At 43.5% G+C, this 23,466-nt stretch overlaps 1 protein-coding gene and 1 long non-coding RNA gene across 2 annotated transcripts; one reads left to right on the plus strand and one right to left on the minus strand.

The window, feature by feature from the left end:
* Positions 1-8,224: 8,224 nt before the first annotated feature.
* On the minus strand, positions 8,225-11,183 carry LOC107975240 (uncharacterized). The gene is made up of 2 exons (XR_001718629.2): positions 10,979-11,183; positions 8,225-9,410 (listed from the first exon to the last, which is right to left on the minus strand). It is a non-coding gene; the product is annotated as an uncharacterized LOC107975240 (long non-coding RNA).
* Positions 11,144-13,728, plus strand: GPR6 (G protein-coupled receptor 6). The gene is made up of 2 exons (XM_518685.5): positions 11,144-11,438; positions 12,062-13,728. Exon 2 carries the CDS (start codon positions 12,080-12,082, stop codon positions 13,166-13,168), a length of 1,089 nt encoding a protein of 362 aa, XP_518685.3. The 5' UTR covers positions 11,144-11,438; positions 12,062-12,079; the 3' UTR covers positions 13,169-13,728.
* Positions 13,729-23,466: the final 9,738 nt, after the last annotated feature.

Consider the following 23,466-nt stretch of genomic DNA (forward strand, 5'->3'; position numbering starts at 1 on the left):
ACCCTCTCAAAAAAAAAAAAAAAAAAAAGCTTCCACCCAGAGGTAATCACTGAATCACTGTTAACATTGTAATATGTAGCGTGTGTGTGTGTGTACATATAATTTCTTTTACAAAACTGAGTCAATACCATATGCACTTTTTTGCTTGCATTTTGCAAATGTCTTTTTATGACTATGTATAAATATCTATCCTTTTTAAAAAAGCTCAAAAGAAAAATGTATGATTTGACCTAATAAAATAAGCATGTTATCCAAGACACTTACTAATACTTGCTTGATGCATCATTCAGTTCAGGGATCCAAGGAGACCATTTCACATCATGCAAAAAGCTGGGAGGAATTGAGAACCTATGAGAGGGCAGGGTCCCTGGCTCAAGGAACACATGGGGGAGTGGTGAAACCCCTGAGAATGCAGGTGTAAAGGATGGACTCCTGGAGAGACTCACCTCTCTGTCCCTGGGAAGGAAAAGTGGAGGGGGAAAGAGAGTACAAATTAATGCTGGTATCCTCCCTTTCTCCAGCCAAACCTTCAAGTGCTGCTAGTGTTGGCTGAAGAATTGAGCTCATGATATTTTGGGAAAATTATTTTATGAATTCTGCTGTTTATGGTACTTAGGGCTTTATTCCCTTAGCAACTTCTCCTAGGACTTAGAATCCTTCTCAAAAGCTCAGAGGATTACATTTCAGATAAGCATGCAGAGTGGTGACTTATCTTAGCGGCAACTAAGAAATCTCAGTTCCTGTGTGCTCTCATTTAGTAGGCCTGCTTTATTGACTTGGTCCCCACAAATGTGTCACAGGAAAACATCTTTCTTTCTGCTTACCACTCCCTCGCTGTCTTCCTAAAGCATCAATTCAAATCAACTCGTCTGAGAATTCTCCTGTGGGTCCCTGCTTCCTCTTGCACCAAATCTAACCTTCTCTACTGAACTTGCAGCCCCCTCTGCGATCAGCTCACTGCTCCCCACTGCGGGCTCTTTCCCAGCTCCTGCATTGTACTGAAGCCAGCGACACTGTGGGTTCCTTTCCAGAGCTGAGACCTTTCTTTCTTAAGGAAGTGCGAATTTGAGAACCAGATGGACTCTATCTCTAATGAACTGTGTAATACTGAATGTTATTTAACCCCTTTGAGCCTCTGTTTTCTTGTGTGATCAATAATACATAGGAGAGAATAACAAAAATGGAATAATAAATATGGTCCTATAGGGGCGTGGCTGGGTCAAACCATGCACACAGAGTGCCCTGCATTGTGCCTGGCCCTTGGCAAGGGATTAAGTCACTGTGACATTCCTCTCCCCACGCTTTTCCTTTTCCCGTGTAGCCATTTTTCTGTTTAGGGCCTTTTCTCTGCTCAGTTCACAGCAGATTGTATCCTGCCTGGATGCCACTTGTTCTGGGTTGGTCTTCTTCACCTTGCTCCTGCTGGGCTGGGCTGTCCAGTTGTGCAGAGCCTGTTGGCTTTTCTTGCAGCTGAGGTTCTAGCCTCTGACCTTCTTAGGGAACTCTGTGACAGAACTTGGTGGCTATGGTCTCCCAGCTGCCCAAAGGCTCTGCTGTCCTGATGTGCTAACACCCTTCTTGGATAAATTGTACAGGCCTTGGCCGCAGAGTCAGCCTCTGGGCAGTCAGGTGGAGACTGCAGCCTGCCTCTGGACCTGCCCCCTTCCAGAATCTTTTATCTCCCCAGAAGTTCTTGGTCCTCTGTCTTCTCTAATAAATGACAGAAAAGCTCCACTGTAAAGCCATGGATGTGTCTTTCTGAGGTTAGAAGCCGCAGTGGACATTATCCTTTAAAACCACCTTTATAAAAATGCAATTTCCAGGACAATCAAAACTAAAGTTAGAAAAGGAAAAACGAAAAAAAAATCCCTCAAATTGGACTTACAAAGCATTACTATCTACAGTGGACTTCATCAGCTCTACAAGTACAGCATTAGGTCCTAACAGATGGGGTAAAGAATAGATCATTCAAATAAGAGGAAATTGAAATTGTCTTACAAAAAAGACAAATATTTAATGTTATTGGTAGTCAAATAAATATTAGTCAAATAAATGTAATTTAAATTTTTAATGAGGTACCACTTTGCTCATTAGATTGAAAGATTATTTTAAAATAGTAAAACCCAGTGCTGGAAAAGCTGCAGAGAAGCTGTTACGTTCACAGAGTGCTATTTTCATTGTAAATTATTACAATCATTTTGAAAAGCAATTTGGCAGTGCATTTTAAGAGCCGTGAAAATGTTTCTGCTCTTTGACTGACAATTTTCACGTCAATAATCATGCAAAATAAAAATAATTATGTGCATGAAAGTAATCTTTGTAGGGTTATCTACAACAGCAAAAATACACGCAATCTAAATGTCAAACAGAAGGGGAATGGTGAATTAAACGTTGCCCCGTGTCCTCAATGTAATATTGTGCAGCCATCAAAATAATCCTTCCATTTACCATCTCATATTTATCTGATATCTTCATCCCCACATTGTGCAATGAATTAGGAGGCAATCCCTTGGTTTTCTGGCCCCCTAATTATCAATCATGTGTGGCCCCATCTGTGCTTGTCATCCTTCTGCCCCTGCCCATTTTCTCAGGTTAATCTCTCCACCTGTCTTGCAGACCTTCCCTATCTTTGTTCCCCACCATCTCACTCCCTCAATTACCTCCTCTCCCAGAAATTAACCTCAGCCTCTTGGCTGTCTCTTTTCCCTTCTTGTCACTTTCATTTTCAAGGAAAGCTCTCCCTTGTACCTACATCTCTATCTAGCTACTGCCCTATTGCTCCCTCCCACTTTAAGCCCACCTTCTTGTTAGAGGCACCTGCACTGACCTTTCTCACCCCTCACTGACACCCATTCACTTCAGCCTGGCTGCCCTGTGCTTTCAGCAAGGCCACCAACATCCTGGTTGCTGTGTTCAGTGAATAGTTTTTCCTTCTTGACCTTAGCTCATTTAGCCTCCCAGGGTGTACTTTGACTCTCCTTCTCCTGAAACTGCTCTTCCTTTGATTCCCACAGCCCACTCTCTTGTCTCCCACAGTCTTATCTCCCTCACTGAGGCTGGGATTCCTTCATATGTCCTGCCTTTCTCACTGCTCTTCTCAACATCCTTTGTCGTTACCTCTTCCTCTACCCATCCTGTAAAAACAGTATTCCCGAAGGGACTGTCACTGATCCCCTTCACTTAGGTTCATCAACTCTTTTCAACTGGAGTCAGACATGTGGGATTCAAATTCTGACTTTCTCACTTTCCAAACATGTGGCAAAGTTGTTCCACCTCTTAAGCATCAGTTTTCTTTCCTGTAAAATGGAGATAATAACAGAACCCACCCCATAGCATACCTAGTAAATGGTACAAATTCAATGCGTGCTAGCTATTCTTCCTCTTCTTCTTCTTCTTTTTCTTCTTCTTCTTCTTATATGATACCCTACTCTATTTTTTCAGTCTAGACTCTGCTGAGCTTCAGAGCAACTCTTGCATTCAATGTCCTACTGGAGGCATTTGCCTGGCTGTCCTTCCTCAAACTCCATATGTCCACAACTGCATGAACAATTTAGCTCCTCCCCAACCCCATTCCTGACCATATCTGAAAACTGGGAGACATCCTTGATACGTTTTCTCCCTTTATCTGTATTTTTTCCCCCAGGCATGTCCCATAAAATACTCCAAGTGGATTTCCCTAAGCTCATGCCCCAACCACCAGAATGGTGAAATGCTAACGTTGTAAATGTGGGAAACTCCAAGATCATAGAGGAGCCCAGGGCTGTAAGATAAAAGGAGCTGGGGCCCCAGACTGACCATGTGAAAGGCTGCATGCCTGGCAGAAAGGCCTGCTTTGAATTTCATGTAGGAAACAATCCCCTAGTACTTTATGCCACCAAGATTTTTGAAACTATCTTTCACAGCAACTAGATATGCTTTAACTAATATAAGTCCAAAATATCTGAAGGATTCATGAACTACTCCAGTCCCCTCTGTTACAACCCTCCGTTAAGCTTTCATAATCCTTTTTTTTAGTAGATCATTGTAACCGCCTCCTAACAGGTTTGCCTGACTTCACTCCTACCTTTCTCTAATCCATTCTCCATACAGTTGTTGGTGGGGCCTTCATAAATTGTTAGAGGATCCCAAGTTTGATTTTATCAACCATTCCTGCTTAAGGAGATCTGGCACTGATTCCCCACTACCTTCATATAAAATCCAACTCCCGCTATGCCATAAGAGGCCTTTCATGAATTGTCTCCACCTACCTGGCGTATCTGTGCTTCTGTCCTTTTGTCTTCCTGGCCAGCCAGAGTTAACTACCCACAGTCTCAGTGCCCTGTGCCAGGCTTCCTTGACTGCAAGCTTTTGGGTATGCAGCTCCCTCAGCCTGGAACACTTCCGTGTCTTCCTTACCTAGATAACAGTTACTCATCTTTTAAGATTCAGCTCAGGTGTCACCTCCCCTGAGAGGCCTTCTGTGACTCCTCCAGGCTGGGTGAAAGTCTCCTGAGTGTCCTCATTACCCTTATATTCACATCTTTTATAACATGCATTATACTGTCCTCATAAAATCTGTTTACTTGTCTCTGAATACAGACAATATTTTGGCGTCATTTTCTAGCACAATGTATAGCATATAGTTAGCACTCAATAAATGCTTATTGAATCAATGACTAGGCAAAGTATAAAAACATAATTACAATGCAACATAGAAAAGATTGACAATAAAGAGCTGGGTGTGGTGGGGCATGCTTGTAATCCCAGCTACTCGGGAGGCTGAGGCAGGAAGAACACTTGAGCCAGGAGTTTGAGTCTAGCCTAGGCAACATAGCGAGACCCCATCTCTATAAAAAAGAAAAGAAAAGAAAGAAAAGAAAAGAAAACTATTAACAACATGCCATTTATTACTAAGTGAAAATTTGAATTGTAAACTGTATGTATAGTACACTGCACACTATGCAATAAATCTACATGAAATATATATGCATGTGGATAAATTTTGGAAATAATCATTCAAGAGACATTTATTTAGCACCTACTTTGTGCCAGATAATAGTAATGGAAAGATTAATTAGAATTGATCCATCCTCTCAAAAAGTCTACAGTCTTGGGGTGGTGGTGGGGGTGAAGCAATCTTGTTTAGCTGATGGGAATATTGGGAAATGATTTTCTTTCAAAATTCTCTTTAATTGTTCAAAGCAATACATTTAAAAAACAGCTTGCAAACAGAAAACAGTCTATCAAATGCTGCTCATAGTAATACTGAAGTTATAAAATTCAACCTCCATTATCTTGGATCCATCTATCCGCAGTAAATCCTCTATGAGTTTTTGAGTCTGCCTACACACTATTGCACACTTTGATCCATATTTGTTTTTGCTTCCCCACAAGATTGTCAGTCTCATGTACACAATGGATTTGTCTGATTAAACAGGTGCTGGGCAGCCCCTAACTGGCTTAATTTTGCTATCTAGTTTAAGGGTGGCCTTTCTTTTCATACAAAGCAGAAACATTGGGGTAAGGTGGGGTAGGGAAAAGTCTATGCTAGAAATGGAGAGGAACCTTTTTTGAATTACTCAACCCCAAGCCCCTGCTCATCTGCCCTTCAGGGAAACTGAGGGGAGCTGAGAACTGTGGCAAGGGGAGGCACCTTTCCTACCACATGGGGAAGCCCTGACCGCATGCCCAGTGTCCTGGAGGCCAGAGTTGATGATAGTGCTGCTCCATTTTGCATGGTTCATCAGGCCTCACTTGCCCTCTTGGCCCAGACAGGGACAGAAAGAGAGGCAAACCTGCTACTGGGGGCCTGATGGCCATGCCAGGGAAGGGTGAGGGAGAGGACCATCCTGTTCTTTCCATCAACAGCTCCAGGACCTGTCATGGTCCCTGGCAAATGGCAGCCCTTAGTAAGTATGACGCTGGTGAAATGAACCAGATCAAGGCTCAAGTCTCCTGCTAGTGCCCTGTGTAACTGTGGACAACTTCACCTCTCTGAACCTCAGTTATCCCACCTGCAAAGATCATAACCTCAAACTCCATGTAATTGTCTCAAAGAATAAAATGAAATAGTACGGAATGAGCTTCAAAGAACTTTGAACATGTAGGGTCTATTTGAGGATGCAGGGTGGGAGGAAGGGGAGAAGCAGAAAAGACAACTATTGAGTACTGGGCTTAACACCAGAGTGATAAAATAATTTGTACAACAAACCCTGTGATAGGAGTTTACACATGTCACAAACCTTCACATATACCCCCGAACCTTTTTTTTTGAAAAAGAGAGAGAGAGAGAGAGAGAGAGAGACTCCAGCCTAGGTGACCCAGTAAGACTCTCTCTTTCTCAAAAAAAAAAAAAAAAAAAAAAAAAGGCGGGGGGAGCCAGAGACCTTAACAGACACCTCACCAAAGAGATATCCTCGTGGTACATATGCATCTGAAAGGATGCTCCACATTACATGTTATCAGGGAAATACAGATTAAAACACAAAGAGAGAGAGAGAGAGAGAAAAGAAAATGGGGGGCATGGCAGGTTGGAAGACTGCCTCTGTGTTCATTTTCAAATACACTAATTACACTAATAGAAACAACTTTCTCATTAACATTCTCATAATCAGTAAAGTTGGTGCTCTAAGTTGTAATAGTATACATTCCTTCATAAACTCAATAAAGTTATTTTCACTCTTTATGAAAAAAAACATATGCCTTTAAATGTTATGATTTATTTCTCATGCAAAATAATGTTCATTAAGTGAATTAAACCCCAAATCTCAACTTCCCTGCAGTGTTCTGCATCCTGTGGACATGTGATGATAATAATGGTGCTTTGCTCCTTATCTAAATTTGTGGGGAACATCAGTTGATGCTGACCTTCCAGGATAGAAGCCCTTTGGAGTGAGGACTGCACACCTGGCATGAGGGAGGTAGGAACATCCCCGATGTGTCTGGACATGCTGAAGAAGTAGGTATCATAGAGCACTGATGCCTGAGGATGAGGGGCACCCCTGGGGACAAGCAGAAACAGAAAGAAAGGAGATATTTTTAATAGAATTCATCTTCCTCAGCATGTGTCCCCAAAAGATTACACTCCATCCAACACCATGGATCTGGATAAAGAGTGTAGTGTATTCAGTGGCCCTTTGTGATTTCTGTCTCTTGTAGCAACAATCTTTCTTAATAAACAGCTTCATACATCTCACCAAGCACTTGCTGTCTTCCTGAGATGTCAGCACAAGCACCTGGGTACCACCAGATAGACTTACACTTCCCAGTTGAACACTATACTGCTTATCCCCAAGAATCAAGAACAGGGAGCATGTGTGTGTGTGTGTGTGTGTGTGTGTGTGTGTGTGTGTGTGTGTGTGTGTGTATGCGCATGCAGATGCCCAGAGAGAGAGAAAGAGAGAGACAGAGAGACCAGAATTTCTTGCCAGTGTGGGTCTTTTCAACTTAGTTTTGTAAGGTTCTGGACAGCTTGGCTGGCTGCAGTCCTGATATTATAAAACAGAATTGATTTGCAAGGATTTGAGCCAGGAGAGGGCACACCTGGGAGGCAGCTGTGAGATCAGCACAGAGCAAGGGTGCAAATGCTGAGGTATCTTGAAACCTATAGCAGAATAAAGGGTCGGGACAACCTGAACCAGAGTCAGAGTTTAGTGCTCCCTAATGGGGCTATTGAATTCATCAGGGCCAAGAGAGAACCATGTGCCAGCCTTTATCTTGAGAGAGGAAGGAGGTTCTGTGTGTATATGGAAAATTAAAGGTCTGCAGAGGAGATGTAGTGAATGTGTTAAACCTGAAATTACACTGAATGATTTAGAGCTGGATTCTCACTGAAATTTCTTTATTGCAACTATTCCAAAAAGATACCCACTATTTCAGGAGTTTCACTACACACTAAACTGACAAAGGGATTGTTTAGATGAGTGTTCTCAACCCTGAGTTTTCTTTCGGGTCTTTAGAAAATACCCACTCCAGACAAAATGAATCAGAATTTCTGGGTGAGGGATCCAAAGATGGGTAGTTTTTAAAACCCTTCCATGTGATTCTAATATGCAGCCAGGATTGAGAACTGCTGGCTTAGGCTGAGATGGGAATGAGATATCAAAGGAAGCTAGAGAAAGAAAGATTGTGGTTGAAAGGCTGTGATTCCTGGGCTTAGCCTCAGACAAGAAAAGTTTCCTCATGTTTATGCTTAAATAGTGCTAGAACAGAAAGAAGCAAGGCACCTCAGCCTGTGACAAGTTGGTCAAAGGGTTGGCAATAATGAATTTAATCTGTGACTACCAATCAGAAGCCAAACTCTGAAGACCCCAAAACATAAACAAAACCAGACAAGCTGGTGGATGAATAATACATTTGGTTGTATGTTTCAGTCAATGATCAAGGATTCACAGAATAGAAACCACTCAAGGTAGCGCAAGATTAGGAAGGTTTGTGGTAGAGACCCAAAAGGTAATTCCAAGGCATCAAGGGATTTGGGCTCCCAGAGCCAGGAACCAGACACTCAGGGACTGAGGTCACTCCTTTCACCTCTTGGTCATTTGATCTTCTTCATCTCTGTTCCTCTTCACGCATCTGCTTCATTCTTCCAGTGCAGTCGGCTTTCTCTGATTAAACACTTCACACAAGGTCCAACACACAAGTGGTTCAGCTCTAATTTATCACTGTCTTTCATGTCCAGAGCCCAACGCTGACTCACCGTTGTTAATGTGTTTCTTAGTTCAAATTTTCAACAGAAAAGGATCTGGTCACTAGCCCAGCAAAGGATGGCTGATCGTATCTAGCTTCCGGTGAGGTGTCAATCTCCTCCCATATACTAGGGTATGTGTGGAAAATTTCATGTGGTTTACAGGCTGAACACTTTAGGAGACCATTGGAAGGGCAGGTGCTTATATAGTAGGTATAGGCAAGGCAAGTAAAGAAGTCCATCTAATTTCCATCCATAACTGATGAAACAGACACATTTTGCTTTCCCATCTTCTACCTTCCAAAATATGGGTGGATATAGGGGAGATAAGGAGGAGTTTGAAAGAACATGCTCTGTCTGCCCAGGACCTTGTCTAGCATCCAAAAGAGGTAACCACAGATTGGCATCACTCAAAGTCAGTCTACATATCCTCAACCATCATTTATGTACATGATTCTACATGTGTTGTCTTCCTCTGGAAATCGCTGAGAAATCCATTCTTGGTAATGTTGAAGCCTAAGGATATTCAGAGATCCTGTGGTAGGTTCAATTTTAACCTCATACTTTCTGCTACATTGTGGCATGTGAAAATGGAACACACTTAGATATTAAGGAGGATTCTCCTCCCCTTGGGCTTTTATCTGATCATTTGGAAAATCCTCAGTTAACATGCTGTTACAGTGGTTTGACGGCTCACTTGACAGCTCTGAAATAACATTCTTGACTCTTAGATGACAATCTTGTACTGAAACACAAAATGGCTCTTTTCAGAAATTTAGAAATTCAGCCAAGTTTTGGGTTCAAGAAAATAGTGGTGTGTGGATTTTTTTAAGCTCTCCAAATGGATAAATTGTGTGTAAACTCACTTTCTGTCCAACATCAGCTATTGCACCAAAGAATTGAACTGTCATATGTCCCTTGTTCTTGTAATTAAGTTGGCTGCATTGAGGCAGGAATAGTCTGGACTTGGGGGTCATGTTTAAAGGCAGCAACCTAGGGTAAACTTATCCTCCAACCCATGGACAGTCTGAATATCTTTTTTCCCCTCTTTGGAGCTAGAGGCAAAGTGAAGGGAGGAAAGCGTCCACAGGGAGAAGTAGGGGGAGCACTAGCAACAAATGTTGCCAATTTTCACTTTTCCCAGACCATGTGATCCCTGAAAAGTATGGCTGTGGCCTCTGTGCAATGCCATCATGCCAATGTGCAATCATCTATTTTAGAACCTCAGATGGCATCAACTATTTTAGCTCTTGCCCAGGTACAGCTATTGCACATTCTGGGAGAAGAAAGAGAATAAGAAGACTAATATTCGTATCTTACTGACAAAACAAAACACCTTTAAAGCAAAAGGATGATTTATCTGGGCTGAAAATAAAACTCCTGCCTACTGAAGTCTGGTGCAGCTGAGTTATCACGATTTTCGTCCTGTAATTTGTTTTATAGGGTATTAATTAACAGGGCAAAGTCTGAAGCCAAGAAAGTAAATCAGATTTTGCTGTTTTCCTTTTCTCTAGCAAAATGCAGACCTGGTCTTTAATTAAAGCGCAAGTTCCAAGGGCGCTATCAGCTACCGAAATTGGGAAAACATGGGCCGAAAAGGTCACAGTGAAACCTGCTGTGTAGAGTTCAAAAAAGATAATGGGAAAGAGAGGAACTGCACAGGCAACCTCCAAAAGAAGAGATTGTTTTCCTCACATGTCCCCGTCTTATCCATCTTTTAACTGCTCCCCATAACTCAGAATTTCTTCCCTGACTCTACTCAACTGAGCATGTACCACAAACATCCTTTTTAAAAATTGGATTTCAGGCCTGGTGAGGTGGCTCACACCTGTAATAACAGCACTTTGGGAGGCCGAGGCGGGTGGATCACACGAGGTCAGGAGTTCGAGACCAGCCTGACCAACATGGCAAAACCCCATCTCTACAAAAATTAGCTGGGCGTGGTGGCGTACATCTGTAATTCCAGCTACTGGGGAGGCTGAGGCAGGAGAATCGCTAGAACCCAGGAGACAGAGGTTGCAGTGGTCCGAGATCGGGCCACTACACTCCAGCCTGGGCGACAGAGTGAGACTCTGTCTCAATAAATAAATAAATAAAATTTTAAAAAAGTGAATTTCTTTTCCCAGATAATTCCTGTTTCGGGAACGGCATTTTTTTTTTTTAAAGGTAGCTACTTTCCCATCAAACACCCCTGTCCCAACCTCCCCCTTCTCCGGGGTTTCTTTTTTGACTTGATCCCGCAGTGATCTTTGACGCTGGGCTTTGCTGCCCGGCAGGTGTCACTCATCCTTCACCCCTCCCCTCCCAGCTCACCCTCTTCGCCGCCTGGTCTCAGGGTCTTCTTCACTCCGTTCTCCCTCTCCTTGTCTCTCTCCCATCCCATTCCTGGAAGTTCTGGACTGGAGGTGGCTGCTCTGGCTTCTCCTCCCTCCTAGGACCCTCAGATAGTGTTAGGGGCAGGGGGAGTGCGGCGGGGAGGGCACAGGATGGGCTGGCGAGGAGAGTGAGTGCTGGGCTCGCACCGGGAGCCGGGAGCCTGACGTCACCACGCCCTGCCTGTCAATCTCCAGCGCGCGCCGCTCGCAGCCGCCTTTTCTGCCACCAACTGTATCTCTCACTCGCGGCGCCGGCACAGCGACAGGCGCCCCGCGCTTGCCTCCTCCCCGGCCCGGCCGCCTCCTGCAGGCAGCTGCTCTGTCCGCGCGGGGAGCTCAGCCCGGCGCCCCGCCTCGGCGCCCATGACCAGCGACTTCCAGAAGTCCTGACGCCCCAGGTGAGTGGCCGAGTTCCCAGGGAACTTTGAGGATGTGGGGAGAGGAGGGGAGAAAGATAGCCAGGGGACAGGTCTTTCCAGAAGAGGAGAAATGGAGCCAACCTTGACTCCGACCCTCTGCTGCCCCCATACACACACCCTAGTCTCTCCTCCCAGACCCCCTTCGCAGGGGTCTCTGGGCTCCAGGACGCTCCAGGCTTCGCAATGCCAGAAACTTCGCTTTCAGCACCGCGGACAGCGTCTCCGCTGCCCAGCCCCATGGGGATGTCCTGGTCGCGCAGCCACAACACGGGCGGGACTCTCCCAGGATGACACTCCTAGCTTGGTGCACTCGGGTGCGTGTGCAAATACAGGCAGCCTTGGAGAATTGATCCTTGTGCATGTGAGTGCATGTTGTCCTGGTGTATATCTGCAAAAACTCAGAAGTCCGCGTGGGCATTTCACTCACTCAACAGGTATTTATTTTGGGTTCGCACTTAACCCATGATTCCCCGATTTGCTCTGGGGTCCCAGGGTGGGGTGGGCAACTCAAGTGGGGCAATGCGAGAGGAGGCTCTACGCGTGGGGAAGTTTCCTGGCAGCCTGAAGTGTACACCTGACGCCTGCACTCCCTCCCTATGCAGGGTGCAAATCCGGCCGCGATGAACGCGAGCGCCGCCTCGCTCAACGACTCCCAGGTGGTGGTAGTGGCGGCCGAAGGAGCGGCGGCGGCGGCCACAGCAGCAGGGGGGCCGGACACAGGCGAATGGGGACCCCCTGCTGCGGCGGCTCTGGGAGCCGGCGGCGGAGCTAATGGGTCTCTGGAGCTGTCCTCGCAGCTGTCGGCTGGGCCACCGGGACTCCTGCTGCCAGCGGTGAATCCGTGGGACGTGCTCCTGTGCGTGTCGGGGACAGTGATCGCTGGAGAAAACGCGCTGGTGGTGGCGCTCATCGCGTCCACTCCGGCGCTGCGCACGCCCATGTTCGTGCTGGTGGGCAGCCTGGCCACCGCTGACCTGTTGGCGGGCTGTGGCCTCATCTTGCACTTTGTGTTCCAGTACTTGGTGCCCTCGGAGACTGTGAGTCTGCTCACGGTGGGCTTCCTCGTGGCCTCCTTCGCCGCCTCTGTCAGTAGCCTGCTGGCCATTACGGTGGACCGCTACCTGTCCCTGTATAACGCGCTCACCTATTACTCGCGCCGGACCCTGTTGGGCGTGCACCTCCTGCTTGCCGCCACCTGGACCGTGTCCCTAGGCCTGGGGCTGCTGCCCGTGCTGGGCTGGAACTGCCTGGCAGAGCGCGCCGCCTGCAGCGTGGTGCGCCCGCTGGCGCGCAGCCACGTGGCTCTGCTCTCCGCCGCCTTCTTCATGGTCTTCGGCATCATGCTGCACCTGTACGTGCGCATCTGCCAGGTGGTCTGGCGCCACGCGCACCAGATCGCTCTGCAGCAGCACTGCCTGGCGCCACCCCACCTCGCTGCCACCAGAAAGGGTGTGGGTACACTGGCTGTGGTGCTGGGCACTTTCGGCGCCAGCTGGCTGCCCTTCGCCATCTATTGCGTGGTGGGCAGCCATGAGGACCCGGCGGTCTACACTTACGCCACCCTGCTGCCCGCCACCTACAACTCCATGATCAATCCCATCATCTATGCCTTCCGCAACCAGGAGATCCAGCGCGCCCTGTGGCTCCTGCTCTGTGGCTGTTTCCAGTCCAAAGTGCCCTTTCGTTCCAGGTCTCCCAGCGAGGTCTGAAGGGCTCGCCCCGTGTTCTCTCACCAACACCACACCCCAACAAGCCAGCCTTTGGTAAGCTCGGTGCCTGCTGACGAACTCTGAGATCCCAATGGTGTGAGTCTGACTTTGGAAAGAAAAAGGGACTAAAGAGAAATGCAACAAACTTACAAGGACAAAGAGGCTTGTTGGCACTTTACATATACAGTGTATACATGTGTACATATATATACAAATATTTGTATCTTCTGGAGGTGTTCAGGATGTGGAGCTTCCTATTCTGTGAAAAACCAAGAAAAAGATATGGTTGTATACTCAAATTGTACATCACATTTGTCAAACGAAGACATTCCAATACTGCTTAATTATAGCACTTTATTTTTAGCTGCTGAACTGCCAAAACAGTGTTGCCATTTTCAAGGGCAGGGAAAAGGGAGTAAAAGGTGTATTTTTGTCGTATGTGATAGAATATTTTGCTGCACATGCATCAACAAATTACAACATATTTTGTACACGAATAAACCCATTACAAGAATGTAATTTGGGGTATGTCACTGACTATAGAATTACAATTAGCTGAATTGTAAGTGTATGAGTGTCTTTCTTTCCTTTCTTCCTTTCTTTCTTTCTTGCTTGCTTGCTTTCTCTTGCTTTCTTTCTTTCTCTTTCGTTTGTTCGAGATAGAGTCTCACTCTGTTGCCCAGGCCTGAATGCAGTGGCACAATCATAGCTCAGTGCAGCCTTGAACTCCTGGGCCCAAGAAATCCTGCTTTAGCATCCCTAGTAGCTGGGACTACAGGCATGCCACAGCATGCACCTTACTTTATTTATTTTTTTAAGTTTTTAAAATTTCAATAGTTTTGAGGGTACAGGTGCCTTTTTTGGTTACATAGATGAGTTCTTTAGTAGTGAATTCTGAGATTTTAGTGCACCTGTCACCTGAGCAGTGTACACTGTACCTGATATGTAATCTTTTATCCCTCACCTCCCTCCCAACCTCTCCCCACTGCAAGTCCCCACAGTCCATTATATCACTCTATATGGTTTTGTGTCCTCATAGCTTAGCTCCCACTTATAAGGGAGATCATATTGTATTTGATTTTTCATTCTTGAGTTACTTCACTTAGAATAATGGCCTCCAGCTTCATCCAGGTTGCTGAAAAAGACATTATTTCACTCCTTTTTATGGCTGAGTAGTATTCCATAGTATATCTCTATCTCTATCTATCTATCTATCTATCTATCTATCATCTATCTATAATCTTTTCTTTATCCAATCCTTGGTTGAAGGGCACGTAGGTTGGTTCCGTATCCTTGCAATTGCAAGTTTATTATGTAGCATCATTCTCCTGAGAAAACCTTAACGTAAAAAAATCATATGCATTTGCACATTGTTCATAAACTTTCACTGAAATACCAAATTTATACCATTGTGGTTGGGGAGGGAGGGTGCAGGAAGGGAGTAATATATTCATGTGGCAGTATTCACAGGACAACAAAGGGTTACTGGTGTTATCTGTGCAATTTAGTCTACTCCCTTGGTTAGTGGGTTTGGAAAACAAGTATCCGAGGATGTCCGAAAACATATCTTCCTCTCATTCCCTGTGCACTTGTGAATCCTGAAACCACAACTTTCAGTTGTAATTTTTCCAGTATGGCAAGAATTTTAAATGTTTAAAATTCATGTTGACTTAATACATTGTCGCTGGCCAGATCTTGTAGTAAAATGCACAGGCTTGTAAAATGAATAAATTCTTCCAAGACAGAATTCCAAGATATATACCTCCGACCTCATGAGGTACACAAAAGTCTATCCAGTATCCTCTCTTGAGGTACTCTCATCTTCAAAAGAGGGCACTAAAATCCTTAAGCACTAAACATTCCTATTCCACTGATAGGTGTGAGTCATGATGATTCCCCTCCTTCCCTTCTTATAGGATGATGTGAGGATAAATTGGAGAACACATGAGGGCATGCTCTGAACCCTCTGTGAATTAATATGCACACCAGCACAAGTCGTTACTACTCTTATGCCTTAGGAAAATACACACAAGCAAATTTATTGAGTGAGTTCCTACTATCCTACTATTGAGTTCCTAGACACAATTCCACGGATTGGAATATGGAAGTGAAAATAAAAAAACAGGCAAGAAGTCTCTGAACTCCATAGTGCTACCTTCTAGTGGGGAAGAGGGCCTACAAGCAAACAAACAAATATATAATGTCATGTTAGGATAAATGCTAACAAAGAAAATAAAGGAGGATGAGAGATGGAGTTCTCCAGTTAGGGTGGCCAGGGGAGATCTCTCTAAGGAGATAACATCTAGGAGGAAAGCTCAGTGAAGAGAGAATGAGATGCATGAGCATGCAAGGGAACAGCTTTCCAGACAGAGGAAGCAGCAAGTGTGAAGGCTTCCAGGTGGGAGCATGGCCTTCAAGTTCAAGGAACAGCAAGGAGGTCAACGTGGCTAGACAGGCTGAACAAGGAGAAGAGAGGCATGCAGTTAACTTGAAGGACCTGGGATATGATCATCTCAAACTTCACAGGCCACTATAGGGACTTGGGCTTTGACCCTGAGTGATATGAAAGTGACATGATATGGTTTATATTTTTAAAAAAATCACTCTAGCTATCCTGTTGAAAATAGTCTCTAGGAGGGTCAGAGTGAGAGCAGGAGATAGGGGTCTATAAACATAATCCCCATGAGAAATGACAGTGGCTCGGAGCACAATGGCAGTGGTGGAGATGGTGAGAAGTAGTAGATTCTAGAAATGTGTTGAAGGATAGATGGGAGGTGGGGCATGAAAGAAAAAAGTTCGGAATTCATCCAATGAGTGAATGCAGGGGTCTTTAGTGAGCAAGGAAAAACTGAGGGTTGGGGGGGTGTACACTGGGAAGTGTGATGATTAATTTTATGTGTTAACTTGGCCAGACAATAGGGAGCCCAGATATTTGGTCAAACACATTTTGATCATTTGAAGTCCTGAATAGAACAAAAATATCGGCCTCCCCCAAGCAAGAAAGAAGTCTTCAGTGGGTTTCCCTTGGACTCCACTTGCAACATTGGCTCTTCCTGGTTCTATGGAAGATGGTCTTGAGACTGGAACTACAGCGTCGACTTCCCTGGGTTGTCAGCCTCCTGGCCCACCTTGCAGATTTTGGACCTGCCAGCCTCCATAATCATTGAACAATTCCTTAGAATAAATGTCTTCATGTGCACATATGCGTGCGCACGCACACATACACACACGCACATCCGATGGGTAGGATATATCTATGTACATATACATCCTATTGGTCCTGTTTCTCTGAAGAATGGTGACTAATACAGGAAGGGTGGCAAATTTAAAAAGTTAGTTTTAAATATCTAGGGAGCTCACGTGTGCAGTTTATTCATTTATTTATTTCACAAACACTTCTATAGCACTTACTATATGCCAGACACTGCTCTAAACCCTTTACAAATATTAGCTTATTTAATCACCACCTTTATTTAATTCCAAACTGGTTAGGTCTCAGCAGGAGACAAATGGCACACTCAAACCAGGTGACTGAGGAGAGTTTAATGAGGAGACTATTTATAAAAGTGTGAGCATAGTTAAGGGAAATCAACAAGGAATGGTGAAACACCCCCAGAGCCAGCACCAGCAGGGCTGCGAGAAGGGGGAAGAAGAGAGAGCAATTACTGGAACCAGGAGAGAGGGCTTTAGGTCTCGGCTGTCCAGCAGGAGCTATGGCCTTCAACAGAGGAAGGCAGCAACTGCCAACCTATGGCTTGACAGGGAGAGATCTGGGAGAATAAATTACTCTCTTCCCTCCATCCCACCTCTTGATGGAGGCTTCCATTAACTAAACTGTCAGAAGCCAGACAGCAAGACAACTCTTTGGTGCAGGCCACAAAGATCAGCTTCCCTGGGCACTGAGCAGATAGAGAAGGGTGAGAAGTGGACCTGCTGGTGCAAACAGAGAATATCCAGCACAAACCCTGTGAGCTCAGTACCCTTGTTGCTCCACTTTTTAGCTAAGGCACAGAGAGGTTAGCTGTGCATATCTGGAATTCAGGGCCAAGGTCTAAGCAGGACAAATGAATTCAGGACTTGTCAACATATAGGTAGTATATAAAGCCATGGATCTAGAAGGGGTCACCTCATGATACTCACAGACAGAAAAGAGAAGAGGGCCAAGGACTGAGCCCAAGGAAATAGCAGCATTTAGAAATCAAGAAGAAATAGAGGATCAAGCAAGGGAGAAAGAAAAGTGATCAGTGAGGTGGGAGGAAACCAAGAGTACAGTGACCCAAAAAATAAAGAAGAAAAAAGTGTGGGGGGAAGAAGTAGTCAACTGGTTCAAATGCAGCTGAGAGAATAAGTAAAATGAGAACTTTAAAAAATGGCTAAAGATGATGTCATGTGAATGTCATTGGTGAACTTGACAAGAAAAGCTTCAGGAGAGAGAGAGAGAAAAAAAAGCCTGACTGTAGAAGGTACAAGAGAAAATATATGAGCAATCTAGTCTCCAGCAACTCACAACAGAACTGTGACCTTTTCAACACTATAAAACACATTACATTTTATAGATGTAGAGTTTTACACTGTCTATAAATTCAAATCAGGGAAGATCAGCATTATTGCTCACTCATCAAATTAAAATTTTCTAAAGTATTAGCTATCATGGACTCTTCAGCATCACCAGACACTGGTTCAGGTCCTATTACCATCTGGAATGCATTCAAGTGAACTAAAATGTAAAAGCTCGTGCCGTCAACTTTCTCATGTGTGATGGGGAAAACAGTATAATTTCAGAAGTAGAACAAAAAAGTCAATATTATTTTATCTTTTATACTCATGGAGAAAAAATTTCTTGCAATCATCACATTGAGAAAGTTCAACACTAGAATAATCAGACGCAAACCATGGATCTGTCTTCAATGCACTTATTAATATTCAATATCAGCCCTGGTCCTAATAAAAATGTTTGGGAGAGCTAAGTTTAAGAAGATACTAAACAATCAAGTTGTTACTAATGCTGACTTACACAGTTGGCCAAGCTGTGTAATGTCAGCAGGCTTAATATTAACCAACCTGGGAATATGAAAATATAAAACTGTGGGAAGATCTTGAAACATTTCCACAGAAGAAAGTCACATATTCATTTGACCTATCAAATATTAATTAAGAATTACCTACTGCAAGATCCAATGCTAGTTGCTAGAAACATAGTCTTTTAAAAAGCTCTTTAAATATTTTTATTTTTAATTTTTTTGTGGGTACATAATAAGTATATATATGAAAACATGCAGTCTTGGAGAAAGGCAAGACTCACTCAGACAGCTAACTGCCTACCCACTTTGTTGTCTAATGGGCATCCTAAATTTAACACATTTAAAATTGGACCACTGATCTTCACTTTTGAACCTGATCTTTATCCCTTATGTATAAGTTAACAACGTCATCTTTCTGGGTATTCAGGCCAGAAACCTTAGACTCACACTTGCCCTTCTATTTCTCTCATACCTCACAATCAATGTGTCAGCAAAGCCTGTTGTCTTTACCTTCAAAGTATACCCACAATCCAGCCACTTCTCACCATCCACACCACTCTCATCATCTCCTGCCTGAATTACTATAGCAGCCTCCTGTCTTGTCTCCCACTTTTCAGTTATTGTGCCTATCCACCCACTATCTACACAGTGGCTCACCCACATAAACAGTTGCTCCTTGACTACTCTTCAGATCTAGGCATAAACCTACCAGGAGTTCTTTATTTTATTTTATTTTAACTAATTAATTTTGTTTTTGAGACAGACACTCACTCTGTTGCCCAGCCTGGAGTGAAATTCCATATAAGGCAATAGATACAGCTCTGAGAACAGTACAAATGAAAAGTATGACAACAAAAGTATGCACAGAATAGAAAAGGATCCAACAGGAATGTCAGGAAAATGTTGTGCAGGTCTCCACTCAGGAGGCAACACCAAGCTGAGTCTAGAAGAACAAAAGAAATTTTGAAGGCATTGAAGGGGGTGGGGGGTGTTCTAGGCGAAGAGGGCAACATGAAGCACAAAAGCATAGGCCACTCAGAGAAATGCAGGCCATTCAGCATGGCTGGAATGAATAAGATGTAGAGACCAGAGAGGAGGTAGCAGGAGATGAGTCTGGAAAGATAGAAGGAACCAGAGCACAAACAGCTGCATTGACAATGGATGTAGATGGAAAAGACTGGAACCCAAATACCATTTGGGAGGCTGGTTGCAGTAATGCAAGTGAGAGGTGATAACAGCATGAGCTAAGCAGGGCAGAGGGCTGGGGAGGAGATGAACTCAAGAGATCTCAAAGAAGTAGAGTGTCTCAGACTCAGTGAGTGATTGTAGGGGCTGAAGAACTGTTTAGAAGTCAAGAGTGTTAAACTGGGTGAATTCACTGAAATGGAAACATAGAGGGAGAGGAAGATTTGAGTAAGAGAATAACGAGTCAAGCTTTCTATGTATTGAATTTCAGGATCTGTGAGATATCGAGTGGCCCTGTGGCTTTGGAGCTCAATATTATTTCATCTTTTATACTTTGAAGCTCACAAGGATGCTTGGAATGGAGACATAATTTCTGTAGTCATTGACCTTACAGTGGAAGTGAAGCTATGGGAGGAAATGGGAAGAGGCCAAGGTCACAGTCCGGGACCAGTACATATGGAAGTAGAATGAAGAAAAGGAAAAGGGAAAAGGAGACCTAGGAGTGGCATCCAGGGAGAGCTTGAGAAGCCAAGAGGATGTGATTAAGTGTGTAAAGGCTGACAAGACATCAAGTAAATAGGGATTGGCAAGGGTTCAATTTAGGAACATGGTGGTCATTGATGGCTTCAGTGAGAGCAGCTTCCATGGAGTAGGATGAAAACTAGATTGAGTGGATTGAGGAGAAAATGAGAATTTTCATGTTTTTCAATAAATTTAGCTTTAAATGGAAGGAGAGAGATAGATAGTATCTAGATGGAAATACAAAATCACAATATAATCTTTCTTACTTTTAGACAGAGGAGAAATCACCACATAACTGGAAACACTGAAAATAGGAGAGGAGAAAGATGGCTGACAGAGTCAGGCTTGACAGGAGGAGGATGGGGTCCAGGACACAGTGTCAGAGGAAAGAGGAGTATAGACAGGAGGAGGTGGGGACACAGTTCCCCTACTCTGACAGGAGGCAAGGTGGGAATAATTGGTACTGATAGATCTAAGTTTATGGGAGGTGGGAGGAAGTTCATAGAGTTCCTACCTGACAACCTAGATTCATCTGAAGGAGGAGTGCCAGTTAAGAGACTGTTACAAGAAGTATCGAGAACCTGAGTTGATGACATTGGGAACAAAGCTGCACACTTGAGACACTGTAATCATTTAACAAAAGGTGAAGTTCACACCATACAAGCACTGCAAGAATGTAGAGCAATTAGAATTCTCATAGACTGATGGTGGAAAAGTAAAATGGTACAAACACTTTGGAAAATCTTTAGGTGGTTTCTCAAAAAGTTAAACAAAGTCCTAACATGTGACTCAGCCACCCACTAGTAAGTATTTACCCAAGAGAAATGAAAGAATATGTCTACATAAAGGCTTGCACATGAATGTTTATAGCAGCTTTATTTTTAACAGCCAAAAACTAGAAACAATTCAAATATCCATCAACAGTGAATGAGTATACAAATGGTGGTACATCCATATGATAGAATGCTACCCTGAAATTAAAAGCAATGAACTATTGGTACATGCAACACCATGGATATGTCTTCAAATAATTATGCTGAGTGAAAGAAGCCAAACCAAAAAAAAAAAAAAGAGCAAATAGAGCAGTATTCTGTTTATACAAAATCCTTTAAAATGTATAGTGACAGAGAAGATCAACGGTTGGGATTGGGGGTGTAGGAATGAGAGAGAGGAAGGGATTGAAAAGGAACACAATGAAAGTTTTGAAGTGATATGTTCCATCAATAATTAGTTTATTGAGAGTTTTTAACATGAAGGGATTTTGAATTTTATCAAAGGCTTTTTCTGCATCTATTGAGATAATCATGTGGTTTTTGTCTTTGGTTCCATTTGTGTGATGGATTATGTTTATTGATTTGTGTATGTTGAACCAGCCTTGCTCCCAAGGATGAAGCCAACTTGATCATGGTGGATAAGTTTTTTGATGTGCTGCTGAATTCGGTTTGCCAGTATTTTACTGAGGATTTTCGCATCAGTGTTCATCAGGGATATTGGCCTGAAGTTTTCTTTTTGTTGTTGTTGTGTCTCTTCCAGGTTTGGGTATCAGGATAATGCTGTCTTCATAAAATGAGTTAGGGAGGAGTCCCTCCTTTTCATTTGTTTGGAATAGTTTCAGAAGGAATAATACCAGCTCCTCTTTGTTTTTCTAGTAGAATTCAGCTGTGAATTCGTCTGGTCCTGGGCTTTTTTTGGTTGGTAGGGTATTAATTAATGCCTCAATTTCAGAGCTTGTTATTGGTCTATTCAGGGATTCATCTTCTTCCTGGTTTAGTCTTGGTATGTTTTATGCGTCCAGGAATTTATCCATTTCTTCTAGATTTTCTAGTTTATGTGCACAGCTATTTATTACAAACCCACAGCTAACATCATATTTAATGGGCAAAAGCTGGAAGCATTCCCTTTGAAAACCTGTACAAGACAAGGATGCCTTCTTTCACCACTCCTATTCAACATAGTATTGGAAGTTCTGGCCAGGGTAATCAGGCAAGAGAAAGAAATAAAGGATATTAAAATAGGAAGGGAGAAAGTCAAATTGTCTCTATTTGCAGACGACATGATTTTATATTTAGAAAACCCCATCATCTCAGCCCCAAAACTTCTGGAACTGATAAGCAACTTCAGCAAAGTCTCAGGATACAAAATCAATGTGCAAAAATCACAAGCATTCCTTTACACCAATAATAGGCAAGCAAAGAGCCAAATCATTAGTGAACTCCCATTTACAATCCCTACAAAGAGAATAAAATACCTAGGAACACAGCTAACAAGGGATGTGAAAGACCTCTTCAAGGAGAACTACAAACCACTGCTGAAGGAAATAAGAGAGAGGACACAAACAAATGGAAAAATATTCCATTCTCATGGATAGGAAGAATCAATATCATGAAAATAACCATACTGCCCAAAGTAATTTACAGATTCAGTACTATTCCCATCAAACTACCATTGACATTCTTCACAGAATTAGAAAAAACTATTATAAATATCATATGGAATCAAAGAAGACCATGTATAGCCAAGACAATCCTAAGCAAGAAGAACAAAGCTGGAGGCATCACGCTACCTGACCTCAAACTATACTACAAGGCTACAGTAACCAAAACAGCATGGTACTGGTACCAAAACAGACATATAGACCAATGGAGCAGAACAGAGACCTCAGAAATTACACCACACGTCTACAACCATCTGGTCTTCGACAAACCTGACAAAAACAAGCAATGGGGAAAGGATCACCTATTCAGTAAATGGTGCTGGAAAAACTGGCTAGCCATATGGAGAAAACTGAAGCTGGATGCCTTGCTTACACCTTACACAAAAATTAACTCAAGATGGATTAAACACTTAAATGTAAAACCCAAAACCATAAAAACCCTAGAAGAAAACCTAGGCAATACCATTCAGGACATAGGCATGGACAAAGACTTCATGACTAAAATGCCAAAAGCAATTACAACAAAAGCCAAAATTGACAAATGGGATCTAACTAAACTAAAGAGCTTCTGCACAGCAAAAGAAACTATTATCAGAGTGAACAGAAAACCTACAGAATGGGAGAAAATTTTTGCAATCTACCCATCTGACAAAGGTCTAACTTCCAGAATTTACAAGGAACTTAAATATATGTACAAGAAAAAAACAAACAACCCCATCAAAAAGTGGGCAAAGGATACGAACAGATACTTCTCAAAAGAAGACATTTACACAGCCAACAAACATATGAAATAAAACTCAACATAACTGATCATCAGAAAAATGCAAATCAAAACCACAATGAGATACTATCTCATGCCAGTCAGAATGGTGATTATCAAAAAGTTAAGAAACAATAGGAGGAGCTGCTCGCTCGCAGCCAGAGACGCTGCTTTTTTTTTCCGGGTTCGGAGCCGTTCCGGATGCTTTAGGCTGCCGGATGTCTGATCTCCGGATAACTGAGGCGTTTCTGTACATGGATTATCTGGTAAAAGAAATGACCTGGGGGGAGGAGCCAAGATGGCCGAATAGGAACAGCTCTGGTCTACAGCTCCCAGCGTGAGCGACGCAGAAGACGGGTGATTTCTGCATTTCCAT

Source organism: Pan troglodytes, chromosome 5, assembly GCF_028858775.2.
Source record: "Pan troglodytes isolate AG18354 chromosome 5, NHGRI_mPanTro3-v2.0_pri, whole genome shotgun sequence".
Taxonomy (NCBI): domain Eukaryota; kingdom Metazoa; phylum Chordata; class Mammalia; order Primates; family Hominidae; genus Pan; species Pan troglodytes.